The 24,198-nt window shown below is 39.3% G+C and overlaps 1 protein-coding gene across 1 annotated transcript in view; it reads right to left on the bottom strand.

Annotated features, from left to right (window-relative positions):
• CLSTN1 (calsyntenin 1) overlaps positions 1-24,198 on the bottom strand; it is a 57,508-nt gene that overhangs the window by 25,423 nt on the left and 7,887 nt on the right. The window contains exon 2 of the mRNA XM_065421474.1: positions 8,646-8,768. Coding sequence (XP_065277546.1) covers positions 8,646-8,768 — 123 coding nt within the window. The remainder of the gene's footprint in view (positions 1-8,645; positions 8,769-24,198) is intronic.

The raw sequence follows: 24,198 nt of genomic DNA, 5'->3' as shown, positions 1-24,198 counted from the left end.
ACGTTTCTAACGTTTTTTGTAAATCTAATTTACATTTCACCATTAATGAAGTTTATTTACAGTTTACATTTCTCACAGCTTGAACAATGCACACATTCATCAGTTTCACCACCAGGTTTTCATACTAAATGATGCAACGTATGGGGTTGCAGACAGCAAAGATTTCTTCATTGCCACTGGATTTTTATGCGTCCTGAAAACATTTCTATTGGTATAGGTTCTATAATAACTTGTGTTTGCAAACTTTAAGTTCAACGTCAAATTTAGCTTCACAGTATTTCTTTAATTCATGATTTAAAATGAACATTTATGTTAAACTTAAGCAGTTTACTGAACATAAAAACTAACTTGTGAACAACTTTTTTTTCTCCTCTCCCCATTTATTCATACCCTCAAGCATATTTTCCAGACTTAATGAACAAGGAATAATTTCCACTCCTCTTACCCAGTCACACCCGGCTCCTTAACTACTTGAATCTGAACACATGATTACTGGACACAGCTGACAGTATGCTTTCTCCAAACAGAAATTATAGTGTTATTAAACTATGAATTTGCACTTGTTACACACTGTTGAACATTACACTTTTATGACTACTATTCTCTTTGATCTGAAATGCAGTTACAGCAAAGTTGACCCTTAATATGCAAGTCAAGTGGAACCAGTGTTAATTCTCATTTATTTTAGTAATACATAATTGTGCAACTAGTAAAAACTTACAAATTTTGGCTCTGAAAAGGGATTATCTATGCAGCAAACAGAACAATGCTATGTTTATAAGTACAAGACAAAATATTGGTTCAAAACTAAAGCACGCATATCCTACAGGATAAAGGAAAAATTACTGCAGAATGCCTCACTTTTAAATAGTGGAACCTTATTATAAAGGAGCTAGTTTCTGAAACTACCTCTTATGAAGTTATCCCTGATGACCCCATTTAAAGTAAACCCACAAGTTTATAATCAGCTCCTTATTTTAATGTACCACGTTTATGATCTCCTAAGGCTTCCATATAAACTATTCCAGGGACATAGCATATAAGTATAATCCTGAATTTTAAGGTATTTTTAATCAAATAATTATTCAAAAAACCTGTACGCTGCTTGAATTCCTGGCTAAAGCTACAGAATAACGAAAAATGACTATAGAACAATTGCAAGCTTTTAAATACTGAGCACCCCACCTCACCTAGGGAGTCAAGCATTTTGAGCAAGGCATTAAGATTACAGAAGACTACATAACTGTAGGGACATAATATGGCAGAAAGCCCAATAATGAGTGTTGGGGTTAACGTATTGAAGTGTGTTAATGTGACAGTTGTCTTTTAAAAAAAATAAAACATAAAAAAAAAAGCTGTTCAATTCTTGGTGAACTGAACTCTAACTCTAGCACCAATGCCAACCTCTGCCACTAGGCAGTTCAAGTACTACATTCCTTGGCATCCCTCCACTACAGTAATCCACAACTAATCTTCCCAATAAATACTCATGTGTCTCCAGATGCTCCCTAGGGTATTAAAATCTCTGCTCAAGATATACTACAGCTCAATTTATCAGAACAAGAATCTACCCAATATGTTAACTTTTCCATTTCATTGTAATGAGATCTTATTTTAGTAAAAAGCCCATTTAAAAAACATTACGGTACAAAAACTCTGACATTACAAAGAAAGGGACTTATGCATCAAAAAGCTGAAGCCCATAAAGAACTGTTAGTTATGATAAATTGCTGTTAACAGGCCATATGCAGCTTCAAGTTTGAGCAGAGCGTGTCAGATACTACCAGCTATTTCCTCCCAAATGGTCTCTACCATAAGAGGCAAAAACAAAACATTTCAATTCCCTAAAGCACAAAATATTTCAAGGGGGCAGGCTCCCTCTCCTCCCTCCAAAACAAATTAAAGGTACTATTACAGAGCACATATCAAGATGCACAAGATAATGTGCAGATGAATATTCTGGCGCCTGGATAATATGCACCTTAAATCAGTACAACTAATAACGGAGATTATGCAGCAAAAATCAGGAGCCTGGTACATCAAGAGCTTTCATATGATTAAACAATTCTTTTTAGTAAATTTCTTCATCTTGACACAGCAAAGTTAAGTTCCACATAATGCATCAAGCACCAAGCCGGCCCAGTAAGAACAAGCACCATGCTATATATTATATATACTTTATATAGCAATGCTTTTTGTCAGAGCTTTCTGATCTCATTCCGGAGTTGAGGTGAAACATGTTTCCATCCCTGCCATACCCAGAATTGATTTACAATTGAATGTAAATCAATTAGCAAGTTGAATATTAGTTTATCATTTGATACATTTTCATCTCTGTAGCTAAGCAAAACTTAGATACAGTTCAATATAAACTAACAAGATTATTTATCCACCTTACTGTAGCCTGAAAACATAAAATAATCCAGTCTCCTTAAGGATATTCTTTATCATGGAACTTTTTACTGTTTTGTTGCAGCACGCTCTGATGAGAGTAATTTTTTTTTTTTAGGCTCTCATGGTATTATGCTGCACTTTGATGCAAAATACTTAACTGAAAACTAGTTTTTAAAATATTAGAACTAGAGGGCATAAAGAGTTTGATATCTAAATTCTTCTTAAAATATTGGAGTCAGCATCTCATTCCAGCTACCTTCCAAAGAGAGAAAAAAATTTCTTCCAAAGAGGGAAAGTATGAATATGTTCTAACAAATTCCAGACATGTATCATTCTGTTACTAGGACTTTGAAGTGTGGCAGTCATTTGGAAGCTCACCCTTTACACAAACTGTGCCATTCATCTTCCCTACCTACCCTTTATTTAGAGCCACTATCCAGCTGACTGCTGCATTACACATTAGCAGGCTGCAGACAGGACGTCAGCACAGTTCTCTGCCCTAAACAAACAAGAGCTGGCAGTTCAGTGTGGAGAAAAACCAACAGCAGTCACCCACTGGAAAATGTGAGTTACACACATCTCCAGGAAGGGGCTAACAGAAGTGTTTTTTGTTTTTCAAGAGAATGAACAGAGACGCTACAAGAGCATTTTTCAGAGTTGCATACGCATGTACTCTCCAAACACGAAGATTCCTAGCACCCACAAAAATATTTCTTGGACTCTCTTTATATTTATTAATATGGGGAAAGCTAAATAACATTGCTTAAGAGTGGTTAACTACGGTACCTTTTTAAAACTCTATTATAATCATGCTGAAGAATCTCAATTCCACCAGTGGATCATCTCAAAGTGCTACTTTAAACCCATTTAAAGTCCAACACTGCAAATTCAACAGTTTTGAGGGACCCAGTGCCACAAGCACCATAAAAGCATAGTTCCTTATTGAAGTGTAGATAGAATTTGCTTGTATGCTAAGAATTTAAGGCATTAGCTTGATTTTTAAAACACATCATTTGATCTCATTTATACTGCAAAATGTAATTGTCCATAGCCTTCCCAGGAAAAAGTCATATTTGACCATACTCTCCCAACAGCTGGATTTGTAGTGTAGAAGTGCTTTCACACAGGGTTCACTGCAGAACTTTGTCAGTCATCCTCCCAGGCATTCCCATGATATCCTATTGTGTATCAGCAAGATTGTTTGCACAGGGGCTACTTTGAAGTCAGAAAGCGAGACAAGGCAGTTTGGTAGGACCACATTCAGATCCCTGCTTTTATTTAAATATGCTATATTCCAGATGTCCAATCATTCAAATTAACTTGGAAGCAGATATCTGGATAATCACATTTAGCTTCAAACACCTGAGCTTCTTTGAATGTGTAATCACAGTTAAACCATAGTGCAGGGAACCATCCATAGTGCAATTCAAGTGAGCAAAGCAATATTAATGAATCATAAAATACTGCTGTTCCTTGTCCCACAATTCCATGCATTATAAAGCATATTGACGGGTTTGGATGGATAACATGGAGGATGATCAGAGTGGTTAAAATAGCTCAGTTTAAATATTTTTAAACCAAATTAGAGTTCAAGAAGTGGTTTAATTTCTCTGAGCGAGGGCAGTTTATTAGGACTTCAACTCTTTTAGGCGACACAAATTTTGGCATTTCTAACCAATTTAAGTCTTTACCACTTAAAGCAGAATAAGACAATTAATCTGAAGCTCTTTGTTTTGCTGTGACAATATTTTGTCATTGTTCTAATAGGGCTTCTCACTTAAACACCCACATAAATGATGCTGGACAATGACAATACTATTCTATGTTCTAAGATGTGCATAAGTCACCACCAAGTATTATCCAGAACAGGTCATTATGCCGACTCAGCACCACACCCACATCTTCACTCCTCAAAAGGAAATTGGGAGTATTGACCTATTTAATGCTAGACAAATAACTAGGGGGAAAATGTCTTTTAAAAATCTGTTTAATCTGGGACCATAAACACTTAACATTTTATAAATTCTCATAATATATTTCTCATCAGGAATTTAAATACAAGTCTACCAGCTCTGAATACATAAAGGAAAGCCCTCTGTATATTTTGTTTACGTACATCATATAAAGTCTAGGATCTTAGCCAATTTGAGACTGTTGCCCTTTGGACTTTGCTAATTTTAGTTTTCTTGGAAGTCACAGTATTAACGTTTATTTAAAACTTACAATTAAGTCAACTTACAATTGTCACAGGCACTTGTTAAGGTAAACCAGGTTTACATACATATTTTTACTGCTACCACTACACAGGAGTTGTTTTGTAAAGTAACATGATGCTCTAATCTTGAACCTCCCCTTTACAAATTTGATATGCTATTTGAACATATCCTGCAAGTATTTTCTTAAAGCTTAATTATACCAGGACATTTACGGCCCAGCAGATACAGAACAGCTAAACTGTTGCTTTCACAAACTACTAAATAGCGTCAATTTACTATTAAGGCAAGCATTTAAAATATTTCTGAACAGTAAGAAAGAAGTCCTATCCTCTTTTCCTAATCAATAGGACTGAAGATCTGTCTTCCGATATCATTATTAGATTAATTTTTGCTTAATAGTCTGTGTGCATACCTGTAGAACAACATGGAATTCTAAGAATACCCATGGTTAAGAATCACTGGGGAGGAAGCAAGCTGGTAACTGCTCTACATACCCTTACTGACAGCCATCTCTCTATGCACTGTTTTCTTTTCCCTTGTAGTAGAAAGGACAGATGCACGCAAGTGAGGAGATCATTAATTAGATGGTTAGAACTTTATTAGGTCTGTTCTTGCTACAGATGAGTATCTTTCTAAGTTAGCTGTTGGAGGATCTGGTAAATTAGAACAGTCTCCAATTCCAAGATAGCTACATTTTAATTTAGTTTTAAAGATTAAGTGTAAATATCATTAACTTAAGTGTGAACCATTACAGGATGCAGCAGTTTTCTCTAAACCAATCATTCCAAAACTCACGAAATTCAGGGTTAGGGTTACACCTAAGAAATCCAAAGACATTAAGACACCAAAGAACCTTAACTCTGTCCTGTAAAGACACTGATAAGTTTTTAAAATCATAATAATGTTAAGTGTTTATGGTCCCAGATTAAACAGATTTTTAAAAGACATTTTCCCCCTAGTTATCTAGTCTTCCTATCATGGATTTATTACAACCAATGTAATTATTTCATGTAAATTAGCTATATAAGATGGGTGATGATGGCTCCTCTTAAGAATTACCTGAGCTGTTGACCTGACCCGGTCTGTAGTTTACATAGCTACAATTAGATATAGTCATTTATAACTCAGCTACAGCCTACTTCTTCAAATTATGGCCTATATGTAAGATTTCAGTTACTCTTCAAACTTTCTGTATAGCTAAAAGTATCATCCTGTTAAGAACATTCATGACAAGGAAAAGAGACTAAGAAGCTTAGCACCCTGTGTCAAAAGGACCCAGTTTTAAATTAATGTCAGCTCAAATAAATTTGTGGATTGCCTTGTAAATTCTTGTAAAATTAGTTCTGTACTTAAAGTGTAAGCGCTATATATTTGGCAGAATATGCTTTATTATTCATACATAAAGAGGTTAAATCCATGCTTTAAGTGCAGTCTTAGCTAGGGAGTTGTGACCAGTACATCCATAACACTTGACACAATTAGAATACTCAATATTTCAGCTGGCTGCTGATTTAGTAAATTCATTTTCATATCATCTCCAGTCTTTATTGCCAGGCTGCAAATAGAAAATAAATTCCTAAACTTGATAAGGCCTAAAATGTTGAATTGCTTCTAGTTCCAATTATTTTACAGGAACTCTAGATTCTTTAAGATTTTACTTGTACAAGAAAGTTTCTGAAGACAAACATCTCATTCGGGCTGAAAGCTGAAAATGCCAAATGTCCTTCAAACACAATCTTCTTATATCTAGCCCAAGCAAAGAGACTATCTGTGGGATATTTATATCCCATTGTTGGCTATTGTATCTTTAAACAGTCTTTAGAAAGAAATTGTTGCTAAAACTGAAAGCCATTATTCCCATGTGAAAAGTAAAGCACAGCCTATCTTCAAACAACTAACGTTTTATCCAATAGCGCAGAGACTGCTTTCTTTAGTGTTCATTTGAAGCACAGTAGCAAGAGGATGGTCTTGCTGTTGAGGCACCTGCTTGTGGACCAGGAGATCTGGATCCAATTCCTAGATGTCTTGTGCAACCTAGGACAAATCACTTACTCTGAGCTTCAGAGTTCCCTATCTGTAAAAGGAGTATAACAATATCTCCCTTTATTTTTCTTGTCTATTTATATTACAAGTTCTTTGGTGCTGGGACTGTCACTCTATGTATTTGTATGGCACCTACTAGAATGAGTCTCCATCTCTATTGGGGCCTTTAAGTACTACCATAATGCCATAGTAACTTGATGGGATTTATAAGGGATATAAAAGTGATACGATGTACATTTATGATTAGCTACCAGAAGTAAGCACTATAAGAACATAAGAACGGCCATACTGGGTCAGACCAAAGGTCCATCTAGCCTAGTATCCTGTCTTCTGAGAGTGGCCAAAGCCAGGTGCTTCAGAGGGAACAAACAGAACAGGTAAATCAAGTGATTCATCCCCCGTAGCCCATTCCCAATTTCTGGCAAACAGAGGCTAGGGACACTTCAAAGCATGGTTTTGCATCCCTGCCCATCCTGGCTAATAGTCATTGATGGACCTATCCTCTATGAACTTATCCAGTTCTTTTTTGAACCCTGTTATAGTCTTGGCCTTCACAACATCCTCTGGCAGAGAGTTCCACAGAATGACTGTGTGTATGCGAACAAATACTTCCTTTTGTTTGTTTTAAAACTGATGCCTATTAATTTCATTGAATGACTCCTGATTCTTGTGTTATGAGAAGAAGTAAACAACACTTCTTTATTTACTTTCTCCACACCAGTTACGATTTTATAGACCTCTACCATATTCCCCCCACCCCCAGTTGTCTCTTTTCCAAGCTGAAAAGTCCGAGTCTTATTAATGTCTCCTCATATGGAAGCTGTTCCATACCCTTAATCATTTTTTGTCACCCTTTTCTGTACCTTTTCCAATTCCAAGATATCTTTTTTGAGATGGGGCGACCAGATCTGCACGCAGTATTCAAGATGTGGGTGTACCATGGATTTATAAATAGAACAGTATGCAAGATGCAAAACTCAATTTTCTGGACATATTTTCTGCCCTATGGCAAGAACAGGTCAAACAATCTTCAAAATGCTTATTTATATGATGCATTCATACACTTTCAATATAGAAACTAAGGCATTCTGCATACAGGACCATGAGGTGTTTTGGCTGGTCACTTGAGAGGGCTTAAGAGGAACAGTCAGTCTCCCTACCAAGAGGAATGGGGAATTCTTCCCAGGCTACTCTGATTGGCAATCAGATTTCTAACATTATACTTCAAGCTAAATGATCCTCAGCTAACAAGCTATATTACTGGGATAAAAAAAAAGATGCTTAAGACACTCCAGAATACTAACTTTAATATAGAAAACAGGATAGACAAATAAGATATCTTCTCATCTGCTAACACAGAGGAAGCATATGGATAGCACTAACTACTAGACTTAGTGACTGTAGAGATAGAAAAGGATGTCCATTTTCAAGATTATCCAAGATTACTGAATAAACTGACCCTAGTCAGTTTGGATTTCTGCAGAAAACCTCAATCCAAAAATGGCGCAAAAGGAACACAACATTAATCTTGGTAGCAATTAATCATATCCTCACCAAACCCTTTCAGTCTATAATTGAGAACCAGCACAAGCCCAGAAGACTATGAAGATAAATGGTGGGTCCTTTCAGAATGATAAGAAAACTGACGTTCGCAGAACGTTTTCTGTGCTGAATGGTGCAAAAACTTATCTGGAGCACAAGTATTTAAAAGACGGTTAGAGTCTACACAAGGAACATCCAGACAGATTGGTACAAGTGAAGTGAAATGTGTAAGTATAACACCTATAGTCCGCAAGATTCAACAACCTCTTGTTTAGAAGAGCTGTATCTTTTAAACACAAACCCAGTATCATGAACCAACATTTGCTATGGAAAACCTTAGGAAGCATTCTTAAGCTGCAGTTCATTAGAGAAAAAAAATGCTGAGTAACACACAGCATCTCCAACAAACAAGAACTTACATCAACGGAAAAACAAAGATAGATTCTGTACCTGCAAACCGCAGAGGTGCATCTTTATCCAGGGCTATCAAGGGGGGATCCAGGAGTACTGTGTTGTCATTTTCTGTAACTATGCCATGATATGTCGTTTCAATCCATGGCTTGTGCTTGTTAACTATAAAGAACAATAAAAGATTAAGGAAACAAAGTTAATTTTTATTTAAAAAGTTATTAAAATACTGAAAATGTTTTCCCACTTTGAATTTTCAGATTTTGAATCAGCAAATTATTAAAACAAAGAAATCTCATTTCTTAATGTTACATGCATTTATGCCTCCATTTTTCTAAAGTGTTCTTTAAAATAAAATAAAATAAAATAAAATAAAAAGTTTTCTGTCTATACCAGGGGTCGGCAACGTTCGGCACGCGGCTTACCCTGGCGGGCCGGGCCAGTTTTATTTACCTGCTGACGCGGCAGGTTCGGCCGATCGCGGCCCCCACTGGTCGCGGTTCGCCGTCCCGGGTCAACGGGGGTGGCGAGAAGCAGCGCGGGCGAGCGATGTGCTGGCCGCGGCTTCTCGCCGCCCCCATTGGCCCGGGACGGCAAACCGCGGCCAGTGGGGGCCGCGATCGGCCGAACCTGCCGCGTCAGCAGGTAAATAAAACTGGCCCGGCCCGCCAGGGTGCTTACCCTGGCGAGCCGCCTGCCGAACGTTGCCGACCCCTGGTCTATACCTTCATCTGCAAATACTTCCTTTTTGTATACTGATACATATGCAAGAACCTTTCCTGGTACAAACAGCTCACCAATTTCTCTCTATAGCAGCTTTGCAAAGTTCTGTTTACTCCCTCATGAAGAGAGCTGCTTTAGTCAGGCAAGTGAAATTCATTTTTTCATTATTAACCACTCATCAGAACAAAGAGAATATGAATTGCCTGTGCCAGGGCTCAAATTTTTCAAGGCAGTTTTTCAAGGCCACTCCATGGAGACTACTGTTGCCAATGCAACATCTGCTTTGGTTTTGTTTTTTTACTTCTATCTACAGTCCTGTCAATCTTGCACATTTTGTGTGTACTAAATTCTCTTTTTAAGAAAGTTACAGAAAAATTACAAGTAGTATTGTATTTAAAGCTAAGAGAAGTTAATTTAAAAGCAGGTTTAAGGAATAAAATGAGAGGACTGCTAATTTTCCACACAACCTCACTGCTCTTCCTACTGCTCCACTTAATGCTCAGCATATAACCAATCCAACTACATGCTTAACCTTTGTATTTACAGTACCTTTTTACTATTAATTGTTCAAGGAGACAGAAAAATCTACCAAGACAACAGCTGTAAGAAACAGCAGGTTCTTGCACATAAACTTCAAGAGCAACATTCTCACTGCAAATGTACATCTAAGTATGTCAATGCTTCTGGAAACTGGTAAGTACTAGAGTCAAACAATTACATAAACAGATACTCTAAAGAAATAAAACATTGCTACCTGTCAGCTTTGAAAAGTAGTTTGTTTTGGTGGTCCATTAAGGTCCTAATATGTACAATCACCTATAAGTCTCTCCTCTCCTCCCCCCCTCAAAAGCAAGGCAGAACCATTCAACTCTGCACTTTATGAGTAATCCCCATGTCTGATTTAAGCATATACACCAAGATAGATTTCATGAACTGAAACAATTACAAGTTACTACCTGCAAATAATGCACCCATTAGTCAAAAAAAAAGATTTTCCCCCAAAATAATGTGAGAAAGTGGGTCTAGCTGTATTTGTCATCATATGACAGGCAATTAGTGATCTAAAGTATCTGTTCTAAAAATGCTGCCTTTTTCTTTACCAGACCTCAAGTTTAGGCTTAACTGGTTGAAGATACTCAGAGAATAGTTGTGTCCTATATATTCTGTATACCAGCATATGAACAAATTAAATTATGAAAAAAGTTCCCCTAGTGTTGCATAATTTTGAAATCATTCATAGTAGTAACCCATAATAGTGGTTTCTGATCTACCAGAATTAAGTTCAAAGAGCAGTGGACATGGAGGGTAGCTTTTCTCCTCTTTAAAGCCATTCCTGGCCAAACAAGTCATTCCTGGATAAAAAGAGAGTTCCATCTTTTTATTTTAATGAACTTATTTCTATTAACAATGTAATACACAGCTTGGAAAGAAAGTAAGGGAGTTTCAACTTTACTCACACATATGCACAAATAATGCAGAAACAAGTGATATACATTTATTTAAAGAATTTTAATTCCATCCCCAAGTAGGACTGTGTTGCTGAAACAAAACACTCAAATATGCAAGGTCCATACCACCAACAGTACTACCAACTCCTTTTCTTTTGTGCATGTTTAAAGCACGTAAGTATATCAAATGCAGATAAAAGTAACCTGTACAGAAAGAAAATGGATTTGTGCCTTTCTTGCTTTTTCATGTTTGAAAAAGGCCTAAGATGTTTCTCACAGCCTGCTCAAAAATAAAGAGGCAGGGACTTGGTTCTTCTTATTTATAGAGTACACATTCCAGGGTCTTGTCCACAATGCTTTTCTTGGAGGACTTTATGGAGACCTGAAAAACTTACATCATACACCAAGGAAATAAAGCCTGACTGAGAAGGGGGAAGGCATTTTTGTTCAGACTTTAGAACTCCTGTTAAAACTTAATAGGGAATCTTACCTATAAATCCTCACACCTGATAAATATTTAGATTTTTATCCTTCAGGTCTCTTTTGCCTACATAGTATCTCAACATTCACAGTGCTAGACCTGCAAACGGAAGTCAGTGTACATTACATAACTAGCCAGAATTCTATCCCAGCTCTGACAGTTTCCTAATTATTAAGGCAAAAAACTCTCAATTTAAGACAGTATGAAAACTGATTCTTAGCCCATTTATGCAGTGTATTTATAGCCAAAACTATGGTTAAGTCTAAATACTTAAACACAAGAATTCAGTAATCAAGGGATTGTGTGATGAATGCACAAAGGTGCAAGTACGAGGGGCATTCAACATGTAATGGATTTAATCCAGACACCCGCTTTCATGTCAAGGGCGGCGTACCCGTCTCCCGGATCCAGGGAAGGGTTAATAGTGCTCAGGAAGACCATGCGGAACTTCAACTTCACCATGAACTGGTTGAGTCCTCACAGGTCTAAAATGAGTCTGAGACACCCCACCCCTTTGCCTTGGGGATTAGGAACCCTTGCCCCATAGCTCCTGAGGAACCTCCTCCACTGCCCCATGGCAAGGAGCGATTGCACCTCCTGGATAAGGAGTTGTTTGTGAGAGGTGTCCCTGAAGAGGGACGGGGAAAGGGGCTGGGAGGGAGGGGAGGAGCAGAATTGGAGAGAATATCCCACTTCTACCATGATTGATCCCAAATAACATCAGACCGCTGGGTTCTTTACATGGTAGAAGTTCAGACAGACAATTCAGAAAACATGGGTAAGGATCTGGTGGTGTGGCGGGTAGCCGTCCTCGGGTGCGCTGTCCTCGGGCGCATCTTCAAAAGGCCTGTTTAGAGCCTGATGAAGGCTTAGACTGGCCATGACCTTGCCCCGAAGGGGGGTTGGAAGGTTTCTGCCTGCAGTTCTTGCCTCTTCATCTATAAAAATCCTTCCTTGGCCGAGGAGGACATGAGCGTTGTTGTTGTTGTTATTGCAGTTGGGGCTTAAAGTGCTTGCGTTGGGTTGCCGGCGTATGCATTCCCAATGACTTCATGGTTGCCCTGGAGTCTTTCAAGCTGTGCAGCTTGGAGTCTGTCTGCTCCAAAAAGAACCCCGCGCCCTCGAAGTGAAGGTCCTGCTGGGTTTGGTCCACTTCCGGGGGTAGCCTGGATGCTTGAAGCCATGATGTTCTCCTCATGGCTTTGCCTGACGAGAGGGTACCAGCGGCTGAATCCGCCGAGTCAGGGGGCGCCTGCAGAGAGATCCATGCTACTCCCTTCCCTTCCTCTATGATGGCAGATAATTCAGCCATAGAGTCCGCAGGGATCAGCTCTTTGAACTTCAACATGGAGGACCATGAATTGAAGTTATACCTACTGAGGATAGCTTGCTGGTTAGCTATCCTCAGCTGGAGGTCCCCAGTGACATAGACCTTTCTACTGAATAGGTCCATCCTTTTTGCCTCCTTAGATTTGGGGGCTCATCCTTGCTGTCCCTGACACTCTCCTGTGCTAACTGCCAACACGACCAGAGAGCATGGCTGCGGGTGTGAGAATAAGTATTCATAGCCCTTGGAAGGGACAAAGTATTTGCGCTCCCTCCCCCCCACCCCTGACGATCGGTGGAATTGAGGCCGGGGTCTGCCATAGCATCTTTATATTGTTTTGATCAAAGGCAGAGCTACCCATGATGGACCTTTGGGAGTGAGAATATCCACCATGGGGTCCTCGACCTTGACCACCTCCTCCACTTGCAACCGGTGCCTGGGATCCGCCGATGGGGACCGGTAGCGGGTATCCAGTGCCAGCAATCGAGGATGAAGGCCCGATGCCACCAGTCGGTGCCGGTCCTCTGACATCACCGTGGGTCGGTGCCAGTCCTTTGTGGGAGCCGGGGATTGGTGCCGGTCTGGCCTCGATGCCGGGGAGGGAAAGCGTCGCGTCACTGGTGCCAAAGGTGCTCTCGTGGGGCTTGGTGCCAGGGAATGGTGCCGCAGTGAAGGTGACCAAGAGCAGTGCCAGGATGGTGCTGAGCCGGGGACTATGAGCGCCGCATCGTAGCAGGCTTGCCTCTAGACAGTACTGGTCTTATCAGCACCGGAAGCTTGTCCCTGAGAGCCGGGGGCTGTGCAGCTGTCATCTCAATGAGATCTCTGGCGGCTTCAAAAGTGTCTGGGGTGGAGGGTGGCTCTAACACCTCCACCTGGCACTGCCCTGCGGAACAGTCGCTACATGCCGGACTCGATGGTCCCCTGTGGGGCACCAAAGTCAAAGGTACCGACTCGTGCTGACTTGGTGCTGGGTCCTTTCTGGGGTGTGCCTTGCATCCCCTGATGGTCCCACAGATATCAGGGCCGGCAAGCACCCTCTTTCGGCCTTGTGTCTCTTGTGCGGCACCGGGGAAGTCGAGTGGTGCCAGGCTGCTATCCCCGGGTGCGGTGCCAGGGAGTGCCAGTGCCGAGGGTCTCTTGTGGTAGAGTCCTTCCTCGGAACAGTGTCACATACAGATGCCAGAGCATTCCATACGGACGCACCCGGTGCCAGGTGCTGGAGGTCCACAGCCGGCTGTGGGCGGAGAGCGGATTCCATTAATAGTTGTTTTAGTCAGAAATCATGCTCCTTTTTGGTTCTTGGCTGAAAAGCCCTGCAGATTTTGCACCTTTCCGTTTGGTGCGCTTTCCCCAGATACTTTAGACAAAAGTCGTGGGGGTCACTGATGGGCATAGGTTTATTACAAGCTCTGCAGGGTTTAAAGCCTTGGGCTCGCGGCATACCCCAGAGCCCGAGGTGGGTTAGGAACTGGGGAGAGATCACACTCCCAAATCTACTATCTATACTAAATTAAACTACAACACTAACTAGAAACAGTAATGACTAACAGAAGAATGCTAAGGGAGCACTTGCTGAGCAAGTGAGCACTGTTCCAACGGCCATCATGGACGGTAAGAAGGAACCGAAGGGGGGGTCAGGTCAGCAGGGTCATATATTAAGTGCCATGAAGGCGCCACTCCAGGGGACTCCAAAGCCAACCTGACAGGAGCTGCTAAGGGAAAACTTTCCGACGACCATACACGTGGCGCATGCACACCTGATTGGAATCGACGTGAACAAGCACTCGAAGAAGAACTGAACATACTTTGTCTTATGTGGAAAACTGACCAGTTGTTGCAGCTGTCCTGAAGCTTCAGACAAGTTTGTGTAACTGAAGGCCAACTCATTACATTTCCTTTTTCTACAAGTAACAAAACAATACATATTAACTATACTAATTTAAGTGCTTACAAAAAGCTGAACTGTACCACTGCAGATTTAAAATGAGCAGAATTATGTTCTTGTTGAATGTCAAGGATGGATGATTTATCAGACATCCATGGTAAAATACACACTTGTGGTCCACTAATTTTTGCACAACTGCAATTTCACAACATGGTTCATTTTGCCCTTATCAACCATATTTTGCTAGCCCAGCTACCTTATGGGCGAGAGGAAGAAAACAAAAACAAACATCACACCCAACTGACATACCTGTACCATCAAAACTTTCAAGTATAGAACAGACCCTAGAGCAAGCCTGGCTTTCAAAACATTAGTCAAACAATTATGTGACTAATGGATATCCTGAGCCAGATGTTTAAGCTCACTTATTTCAATTTTAAAAAACCGTAAATCCTAGCTATAGTAAGAGTTTTCTTATTAGCATAGTCATTGGTTTTTATTCTGAAGAATAAATAAACTGGTTTGCCTTATATTAGAAAAGAAAATAGTAGTTCTGACAAATGTTCAGTTGAAATGTTAAGACATCCTTACTTAGCAGAAACACTAGCTGCAATTGTGATCTTGGCTGACTGCCATACAAGGGATCCAGGTTCAGTTCCCAAGTCTGAATCTGACACTTTAGGCAAGATGAGAATACAGTAGAGGCACAAATTTTCACGTACACTTTGAAGTTACAGGATTCCAGAGTTCATATACAGTAGAGGATGAACCAAATAGTAAGAGCTACCTCTCCCCAACCCAAAAGTCTACATGCTTCTCCTAAAAATTGTTTGCTTTGGTGATAGCACGCAACTCCTTTCTGCAGATAACTCTGTCTCTGTACCAAGTTTAGACCATATCCTGACATTGATTTTTAGTCAGAACCCACTACTGAAATTAGTAATTTACTGAATGGTCTCATAATGGCACCCTTTCCCACATCTTTTTTTAAACAAAGTTTAACACACCTTTAGTTTGTAGGTCAGACCCTTCTAGCACTACCAAAAAAATTTAAGCCAGCATTTTCTGAGTATTGGACATTGCCTACGTGCAATACATTACTAAATAGGTTTCATTATACATCAAGTATTTATATAATGCTTAAGTAGCTACTTATTTCAACTCTGACAAATCACAATTGGTTTATATAATATTACATGCTCTGAACACTACTAGTGTCCAATGACAGTTTGTTAGATATCAAACAATGGTTTTGTCAGTCTGATTTTCCTTTAGTTTGTCAGAAAACTAGAAGATTCCAAAAGCCTGTCCAAAAACAAAACAAGGTTAAACTCTTTCCAAAGGCCACTTGAAATATTCAGTTCAAAATAAAACAGAAGCAGCCCACTTTAGCTCTGACATTCACAACATGCACGGGCTGCTGTTAATCTCCTGTCACATAAACAGGATAAATTACATTGGTTTCCCTGAAATACAATATTCATCCTAACTTCATCAGCCCCAGCTGGAATCTGCTGTAAATCCCATGATGAATATGTGACAACATTATATCCTAGCTGACATTTAATCCTGTTGAATAAGAGAATCTTCCTGGACACACGAATGACTGCAGACTGAATTTTACTTTAACTCTGCTAGTGATCCTTAAAATAGGGTGCATTGATTTAAATCACCAAGTGGAAAACCTTGATTTAAAATCATTGAATCAAATTTTCCATTTGTACTTCAGTTATTTTCTAAAGAAAGGTGTATTCTCATTAGTTGATATAACCATTAAAACATGTTGATTTACTACTAAAAGGAATCTTAACAGGCTTATTTTTAAAAAGAAAAAGTGTAAACAAAAATAAAAAAATCCAGTTCTTTTTTTTTTTTTAAATAAAAACATTGATTTTTAGCCACACTGCTTTAAAATAGCACTCATGTTTACCTATTAAGATGGAATTTAAAAAAATATAAAACTCCCACCAACAAAATTAAGAAAGCAATAGCTAAACAACCTTCTTTGTCCGGATGTTGGTAACATAAAAGGAAATTTTAAATGTCAGGTTAGAGCCTTTAACATTCACACATCAGCCAGCAACATGCTCTGTTTTGCAAGGTCAGTCCAAAAGCCTGTCAAATTCTTAATCTGTCTAATGGCAATAGCTACTAAGCAATGGGGGGAGAGTGGGGAGAATCAATGCCTGTTCACCAAAGCAGATAGCATATCACAGGTTTTAAAAAATTCACTGAGACCTAGTCTACACTTAAATTTCGCACCAAGTGCCGTGGTTAGGTTAGCCAAGCCCCCAGTGTAGACAGAGATAGGTTGATGGAATAATTCTTCTGTCAAGTTAGCTACTGCTTCTCGAAGAGGTCGATTAGCTACATCAATGGAAAAACCCCTTCTGTCATTGTAAGACACATCTACACTACGGTGTTACAGTGAAACAGCTGCACTGCCATAGCTGTGCCACTGTACCATCTGTATTGTAGACATACCCTCACCGTAGACTAATATGTCCAGTTTCTCATGCAATGAGAAATGGAACACCCAAGTTTCTGCTAATGCCAATTCATATGGATTCAGATAGTCCTGCAGGATAATTTGAGAAAGTATGGTACGCTAGGCATTTTGCTTCTCTAATAGCAACAGCTTACAATAAAGGGTGTGACCTGTCAGATCAAGCGATAGGCAGAAATTTCTGCTATTTCTTACAGAAGCACCAAAGGATGGAAAAAACAAACAAACAAAAAAAAAAAAAACCTAATGTATATGTGCAAGGGGGGAGTGTTAAGGTTGGTTTGGGAACCCCAACTGAGGATTTCCTGACTTTTTAATAGTAGTTAAGGTTAAGAAAAGAGTTATACTTACATCAGCATTGCATTTAGCACACACCCCTTTAAAAAACAAAACAAAACAAAAACAAACCAACAAATAAAAAGCTTAATCCCAATGACTTTTTTTTTTAGAACTGCTCATGCATGTTCAATTAGGTCTGTACATGTTACTTTGTCATTGTGGATGCCCTGTTCTTTCCTATTGCAAGTCTTTTCTAACATGTTGTGGGGCAAATTAACCTAATATAGCAGGCATTGTTTGTTTCCTTGAGAGGTGATAACGAACCTATCATAAATGTGATGTATGCAGAGTTGTGGCCATATCAGTCCCAGACTATCAGAGAGACAAAGGAGTGAGGTAATGTCTTTTATTGGACCAACTTCTCCTGGTTAGAGAAACAAGCTTTTGAGCTTACACAAAGCTCTTCTGCAGGTTTGAGAAACGTACTCAGGGTATCACAGTTAAATAGAAGGTGAAACAGATTGTTTAGCATAAGGGAATGGTCCCTTGAAATGTTTGTTAGCTATTTATGCTAAACAATCTGATCCCCTTGTATTTAATAGTGGCACCCTGAGTATGTTTCCCAGACCTAAAGAAGAGCTCTGCGTAAACTCAAAAGCTTCTCTCTCTCACTAACACAAGTTGGTCCAATACAAGATATTACCTCGCCCACCTTGGGCATCTATAAATGTGATATGGCAGCTGGGATACTGCAGCTTTACGTAGTCTACCTAGCTAGGACTAGGAGGTGTGAAGAAAAACATTTCATGCCCTCCAGATAATTTGTGTAATAACATTTAGTGACATGCTTGAGGTGCGGCTGTTAAACAAGATCATGTCATCTGGAATATTCTTCACAGTTAGGTTAGGAAGACTGAAGTCAAAACAACTCCTTTGAGAAATAAATCAGTGAATTATTATTTAAAGTACACACTATTATTGCCTAATTTAAATATCACTGAGCTTCACAAGCTCAGTCAATTAGGTGTCTAATACAATGACAAACTATTCAGACAAATTATTTCCTTAAGAGTCTTTATTTAGTTTAAAAATATATCCATCATGAAGTATAAGCACGTTACAAGAGAATGGTGACCAATGTCAGTGTAAATGAACTCCTCTGAAAATGTCACTACTCTCCTCAACGGTTTGAATAAACAGACTATTCTTGCCCTGAAGGTCAAGAGATTCAAGTTTTGTTGATTATATCATGCAACTTTAGCCCACTGCCTTCCTCTTGGATCAAACACTTTTGTTTTGCTTGCTGTGATACAGTGTTAAACAATGAGAGAGAGAGCTGTAATTTTAAAGCCTTCTACCACTTTCATATTCCCAGGAAAATTAACTGCATAATCTTTACATTCAAACAATTTCTTTTCATGTGCAAGACTCCGGGTGGATTTTAATGTAGTAAATATACACGGATCATAGAACTGAGGAAACAGAAAAGTCAACCAGATTAGACTCCAGTTCCCTTTGAGTCAGTAAAGGATACAGTCCTACAGAACCTATGTATTCACACTAAACTTTAGAGTAAAAGAGAGAAGCATGGTCTGGAGGTTGAAGTGTGGGTTCTATTCCTTGTTGTGCTACAGCCTATCGAACTTTGGTTGCAGTTCACAGTTTCTGTGCCTCTACTCTCCCTCACAAAATCTGGTATAACAATACCTATTTCAGTCCTTATGAAGTTCCGAGATTCTTGAATACAAGACATTCCTTAAGGTATTACTTCCTCTTGAATTTTGTGTCATTTGCAAAGCTGCAACTAGATTATAATGATGGAAATGAAATGCCTATTAATTATTGAGATAAGTGCTTTATAGAATTCTTCATACAAATAACCTCACCAAAGGTACATATACCTGACATAGTCTGGCTGCTGCAGACACAATTTTTAAAGCAATCCTTGGATATTTTTAAGCAATGGGATGAAGTAATGAAATAAAAATTGTGGCTAAAGTTGAGGAAAAATTGAGGAAACTTTCCCACAGGGAGGAATTTGATTTGAATTTACTCTTTGATTGTGGAACAGTTTTACAAGGGAATAACGTAATTCCAATTGCTTGAGACATTAAAACTGCAGAAAGTAAGGAAGTTGTAGGTAACAAGCCTGCACTGGGAGAGGGACTAGATACCTTCATCAATTCTCTACTAGGTCTAGTTCTATTATTAGAGACTATATAAAGTTGGAGAGAATGTGTTCATAGCCTGAGCTAAAGAGTGAATACTGATAGCTTCCAAACCTCCATAACCTTCAGGTGAATAACTATTATGGAAATTAACAAAACTGTATAATTTACTAAGCCCAGCATGTTTCCTATGAAACTGAAATCTCTCTGCTGCCTATTTGTTCACTGCTTGAAAGAGGAAAACTAGTTCCCTGTTTTCCCTGCATCTAATCAGTTTCTCAAATTTGAATTTACTAGTCCAAAGGTGATATTCTTGATATATGTGAAATGGTTCTTCTTCAGTCCTGAAACGGATAATGACTGGTATAATTGATTAACAAGTGGGGAAATGCTCATGTCATAGTAGCAGAAACGGGCCAGAGCTGCAAAGCTTACATTTGAACTTAAATTGGGGTATTAAGATCAGAGGTTCTGGTTTAAGCCCCCTCTCTGCATAGTAGATCTTTTCACAAAAGCAAGAGTGTTAACTGTAGTATTGTCACCCAATTTCAATTTAGGTAATAATATGCTGTCCAATACCACTTGTACTCTTCCTTTTAAAAACACATTAACAACTTTTATTCCTTAAAAAATATGTTATATTGCTGGTGCAAGATGGATGCTACTTCCCACCCTAGAGATAGCTAAATTTCAGTGGGGGTTAATGACCCCTACATGGACACTGTCCATTAAGTCCACTGGAATAAGATACTCCATTAATATAATAACCTGATTTTGTTTGATTCAATTGTATTGATTTTAATACATTTATAGAACATTTATTTTCAATTAGATCAAAAATATTCTATTATGCTGGGTTTAGTGGTTTTGTTCATTTAAATTCTAACAGATGTAGTTTAGAATTACTTTAATGAATTCATGGCCAAGTCAAATATAACTTTCACCCATTTGTATCATTTAAGTATTTATATCATGCACCTCACTGTGATATCAGATCTCCTTAAAAAATAAATAAGTTGATTTCCCGACTCCATAGCAATCCAGTAAAATTGTGAGGGGAAGTTCCTTTCCCCACCCACCCCATAACCATGGGAAAATTAAACATATGTCTTGTATTTTGTCCAAATGTCAGTGAGCTTTGTGGTCATTCTTATGTCCTGCAGAAGGAAGTTCCAAAGCCATAAGCCAACCGGCAAGAATTCTGTCTCCAGAGTTCACAAGCATTTTGGCTTAAGTGGTTCCATTGTTTCTGGAAAAAATATAAATTTGCAGTCATGTAGAAGGGCACTCTCTGAGGTAACCTGGGTCCAACCCATCAAAGGTTTTGAAGATTAAGACCATTCCTTCTATCTGACCCAGTATACAATAAGGAGCCAGTGCAGAAAACTGAACACTGAACATAATATAAGAATGGCCATGCTGGGACAGACCAAAGGATCTATCCTCCATGAACTTATCCAATTCTTTTTTGAACCTAGTTATACTTTTGGCCTTCACAATATCCCCTAGCAAGGAGTTCCACAGGCAGACTCTGCATTGTGTGAAGAAGTACTTCCTTAAGTTCCAAGCTTTAAAAAACAAAACAAAAACAAAACACATTGGCAGTTATCTGGTACAGAGGCTGATTTAAGCGACAGGTTACTTACCACAGTTAGTAGCTCTGCAATTTCATATTTGAGTTTCTTCAGAACTCTTGGGTGAATACTATCTGGCCTTGGTGACTTCTTATTGTTGAATTTTATCAATTAGTTCCAAAATCTCCTCTACTGATACACCAGTCAGACAGTTCCTCAGATCTGTCATCTAAAAAGAGTGGTGCAGGTGTGGTGTGGGCATCTCCCTCACATCCTCTGCAGTGAAGACTGATGCAAAGAATTAATTTAGTGTCTCTGCTATGGCCTGGTCTTCCTTGAGTGCTTCTTTAGGATCTTGATCTTCCGGTAGAACCACTGATTGTTTGGCAGGCTTCCTGCTTCTGAATGTACTTATCAATATTTTGCTATTATTATTTTGTGTCCTTATCTAGTTTCTCTTTATATTCTTTTTTGGCCTGCCAAGTTTTTCTTTTACACTTGACTTGCCAGAGTTTATGCTCCTTTCTATTTTCCTCAGTCAGATTTGACTTCCAATTTTTAAAAGGATGCCTTTTTGTCTCTAACCACCTCTTTTACTCTACCATTTAGCCATGGTGGCATTTTTGTTTTGTTTTGTTTTTTATTTGGGGTGTACATTTAATTTGGGCCTCTAACAGGGTGTTTTTAAACAGTTTTCATACAGCTTGCAGGCATTTCATCCTTGTGACTCGTCCATTAAACTTCCATTTAACTAGCTTCCTCATTTTTGTGTAGCTCCCCCTTTTTAAGTTAAATACCATTGTGGTGGGTTTCTTTGGTATCTTCACCCCCACAAGGATGTTTATACTTAATTACATTATGGTCACTATTACCAAGCAGTTCAGCTATAATCACCTCTTCGACTAGATGCTGCGCTCCATTTAGGATTAAATCAAGAACTGCTTTATTCCTTGTGGGTTACAAGACTAGCTTCTCCAACAAGCGGTCATTAATGGTGTTTAGAAATTTTCTCTCGCTATCCTGTCCTGAGATGACATATACCCAGTCAATATGGGGAGAGTTGAACTCCCCCATTATAATTGGGTTTTCTATTTATGTAGCCTCTCCAATCTCGTGAACATTTCACAATCACCATCACCATCCTGGTCAGTAGTATTGCCTACAGCTATACTCTTATTATTCAAGCATGGAATTTCTATCAGAGATTCTATGGTAGGGTTTGATTAATTTAAGATTTTTACTATATTTGATTCTATGCTTTCTTTCACATATAGTGCCACTCCCATGCCAGCATGACCTACTCTGTGATTTGTAGGTATTTTGCATCCTGGTATTTTTCATATCCCATTAATTATCATTGTTCCACCAAGTTTCTGTGATGCCTATTATATCAATATCCTCATTTAATACCAGACCCTCAAATTCACCCATCTAGTATTTAGGTTTCTAGCATTTGTATACAAGCACTTGTAAAATCTGTCAATATTTAGCTGTCTGCCTTCACGTGATGTAATGAATAGGCCTCTTTCATTTGACTGTTTCTCTTCAGTTCCTACCTGTACTTTATCAACTTCTATCCTCTCTTCTTTGCTAGGATATAGAATAGCCCCTTTAATAAATCCTCCCCAATGGACGTCACTGTCCAAACTGTGTGCTCCTCCACACCTGTCAGCTTTCTCCCAGCTCTTAGTTTAAGAACTCCTCTACAATCTTTTTAATTTTACATGCCACCAATCTGGTTCCATTTTGGTTTAGATGGAGCCCATCCTTCCTGTACCGGCTCCTCCTTTCCCAAAAGGCTTCCCAGTTCCTAATAAAACTAAATCCCTCCTCCCAACACCATCATTTCATTCATGAAACCCTGCAGTTCTGCTTGTCTAACTGGTCCTGAATGTGGAACTAGAAGAACTTCAGAAAATGCTTCCATTGAGATCCTGGACTTCAATCTCTTACCTAGCAGCCTAAATTTGGCCTCCACAACCTCTGTCCTACCTTTCCCTATGTCATTGGTACCTACATGTACCACAACCACCAACTCCTCCTCAGCAGTGCGCACAAGTCCATCTAGATGGATCAAGAGGTCTGCAACCTTCGTGCCCAGCACACAATTTATTTAGTGGTTCTCCCAATCATCACAAATTCAACTATCTATATTTCTAAGAATCGAATTTCCCATCACTATAACCTGTCTCTTCCTAATAAGTGGAGTTCCCTGCCCCAGAGAAGTATCCTTAGTGCGAGACGATACCATGACATCATCTGGAAGGAGGGTCCCAACTATGCATAAAGTGCTCACATCTACTGTCGTTACTTAGCAGACTGGTTACAACACGCTGAACTGAATAGAGGTTTTTTTCCCCCCAAGACCTCTATCTTTATCCCCTGGTCAGTGCCTTGCATTACTCAAGCTTGGAGGACAGACTTGAAGACTGAATAAGTGTATAATAATTTAGGAGACAAAAAGTGATCTTGTCATTAAAGCACAGGACTGACTCAAAGGGTCTAATTCCCAGTTTTCCCACAGATTTACTATGTGACCATGGACAAGTCACATAGCCTCACTTTATTTCCCCATCTATAAAACGGGAGCGATGACTCTTTAGACCCAAAGGTGCTAAAAGACTTGAATGAATTCATGTTTCGAAAAATTGGATGAATTTTGAGGCCTTTTAACAAAAGATATTAGAAAAGAGTAAAATAGAATAGAATTACTATTACCCCATTTGAAAAATCCACTCTAAAGTGGATAGCTCTCTCAGTAACTGAGGTGGCCATTTCTTTTAACTGAAAGCTTACATTCTGCAGAAAGTTTCCATTCCTTATAATAGAAAGAAAACCATCTAAACCAGTGGTGGGCAACCTGCGGCCCATCAGAGTAATCTGATTGCGGGCCATGAGACATTTTGCTGACGTTGACCATCCGCAGACACCATGCTCTGTTCCTGGCCAATGGGAGCTGTGGGAAGCGGCAGCCAGCACGTCCCTGTGGCCCCTTCGCCAGCAGGCGCTGCTTCCCACAGCTCCCATTGGCCGGGAACAGAGAACCACAGACACTGGGAGCTGTGGGGGGCGGTGCCTGTGGACAGTCAACATCAGCAAAATGTCTCTTGGCCCGAAATCAGATTACCCTGATGGGCCACAGGTTGCCCACCACTGATCTAAACATTAACTACTAGCTAAAGTAGGATTCTCAGGAGCTCC

The sequence above is a fragment of the Emys orbicularis genome, chromosome 22 (genome assembly GCF_028017835.1).
Source record: "Emys orbicularis isolate rEmyOrb1 chromosome 22, rEmyOrb1.hap1, whole genome shotgun sequence".
Classification (NCBI taxonomy): domain Eukaryota; kingdom Metazoa; phylum Chordata; order Testudines; family Emydidae; genus Emys; species Emys orbicularis.
This window is presented reverse-complemented; position numbering and strand designations above follow the sequence as displayed.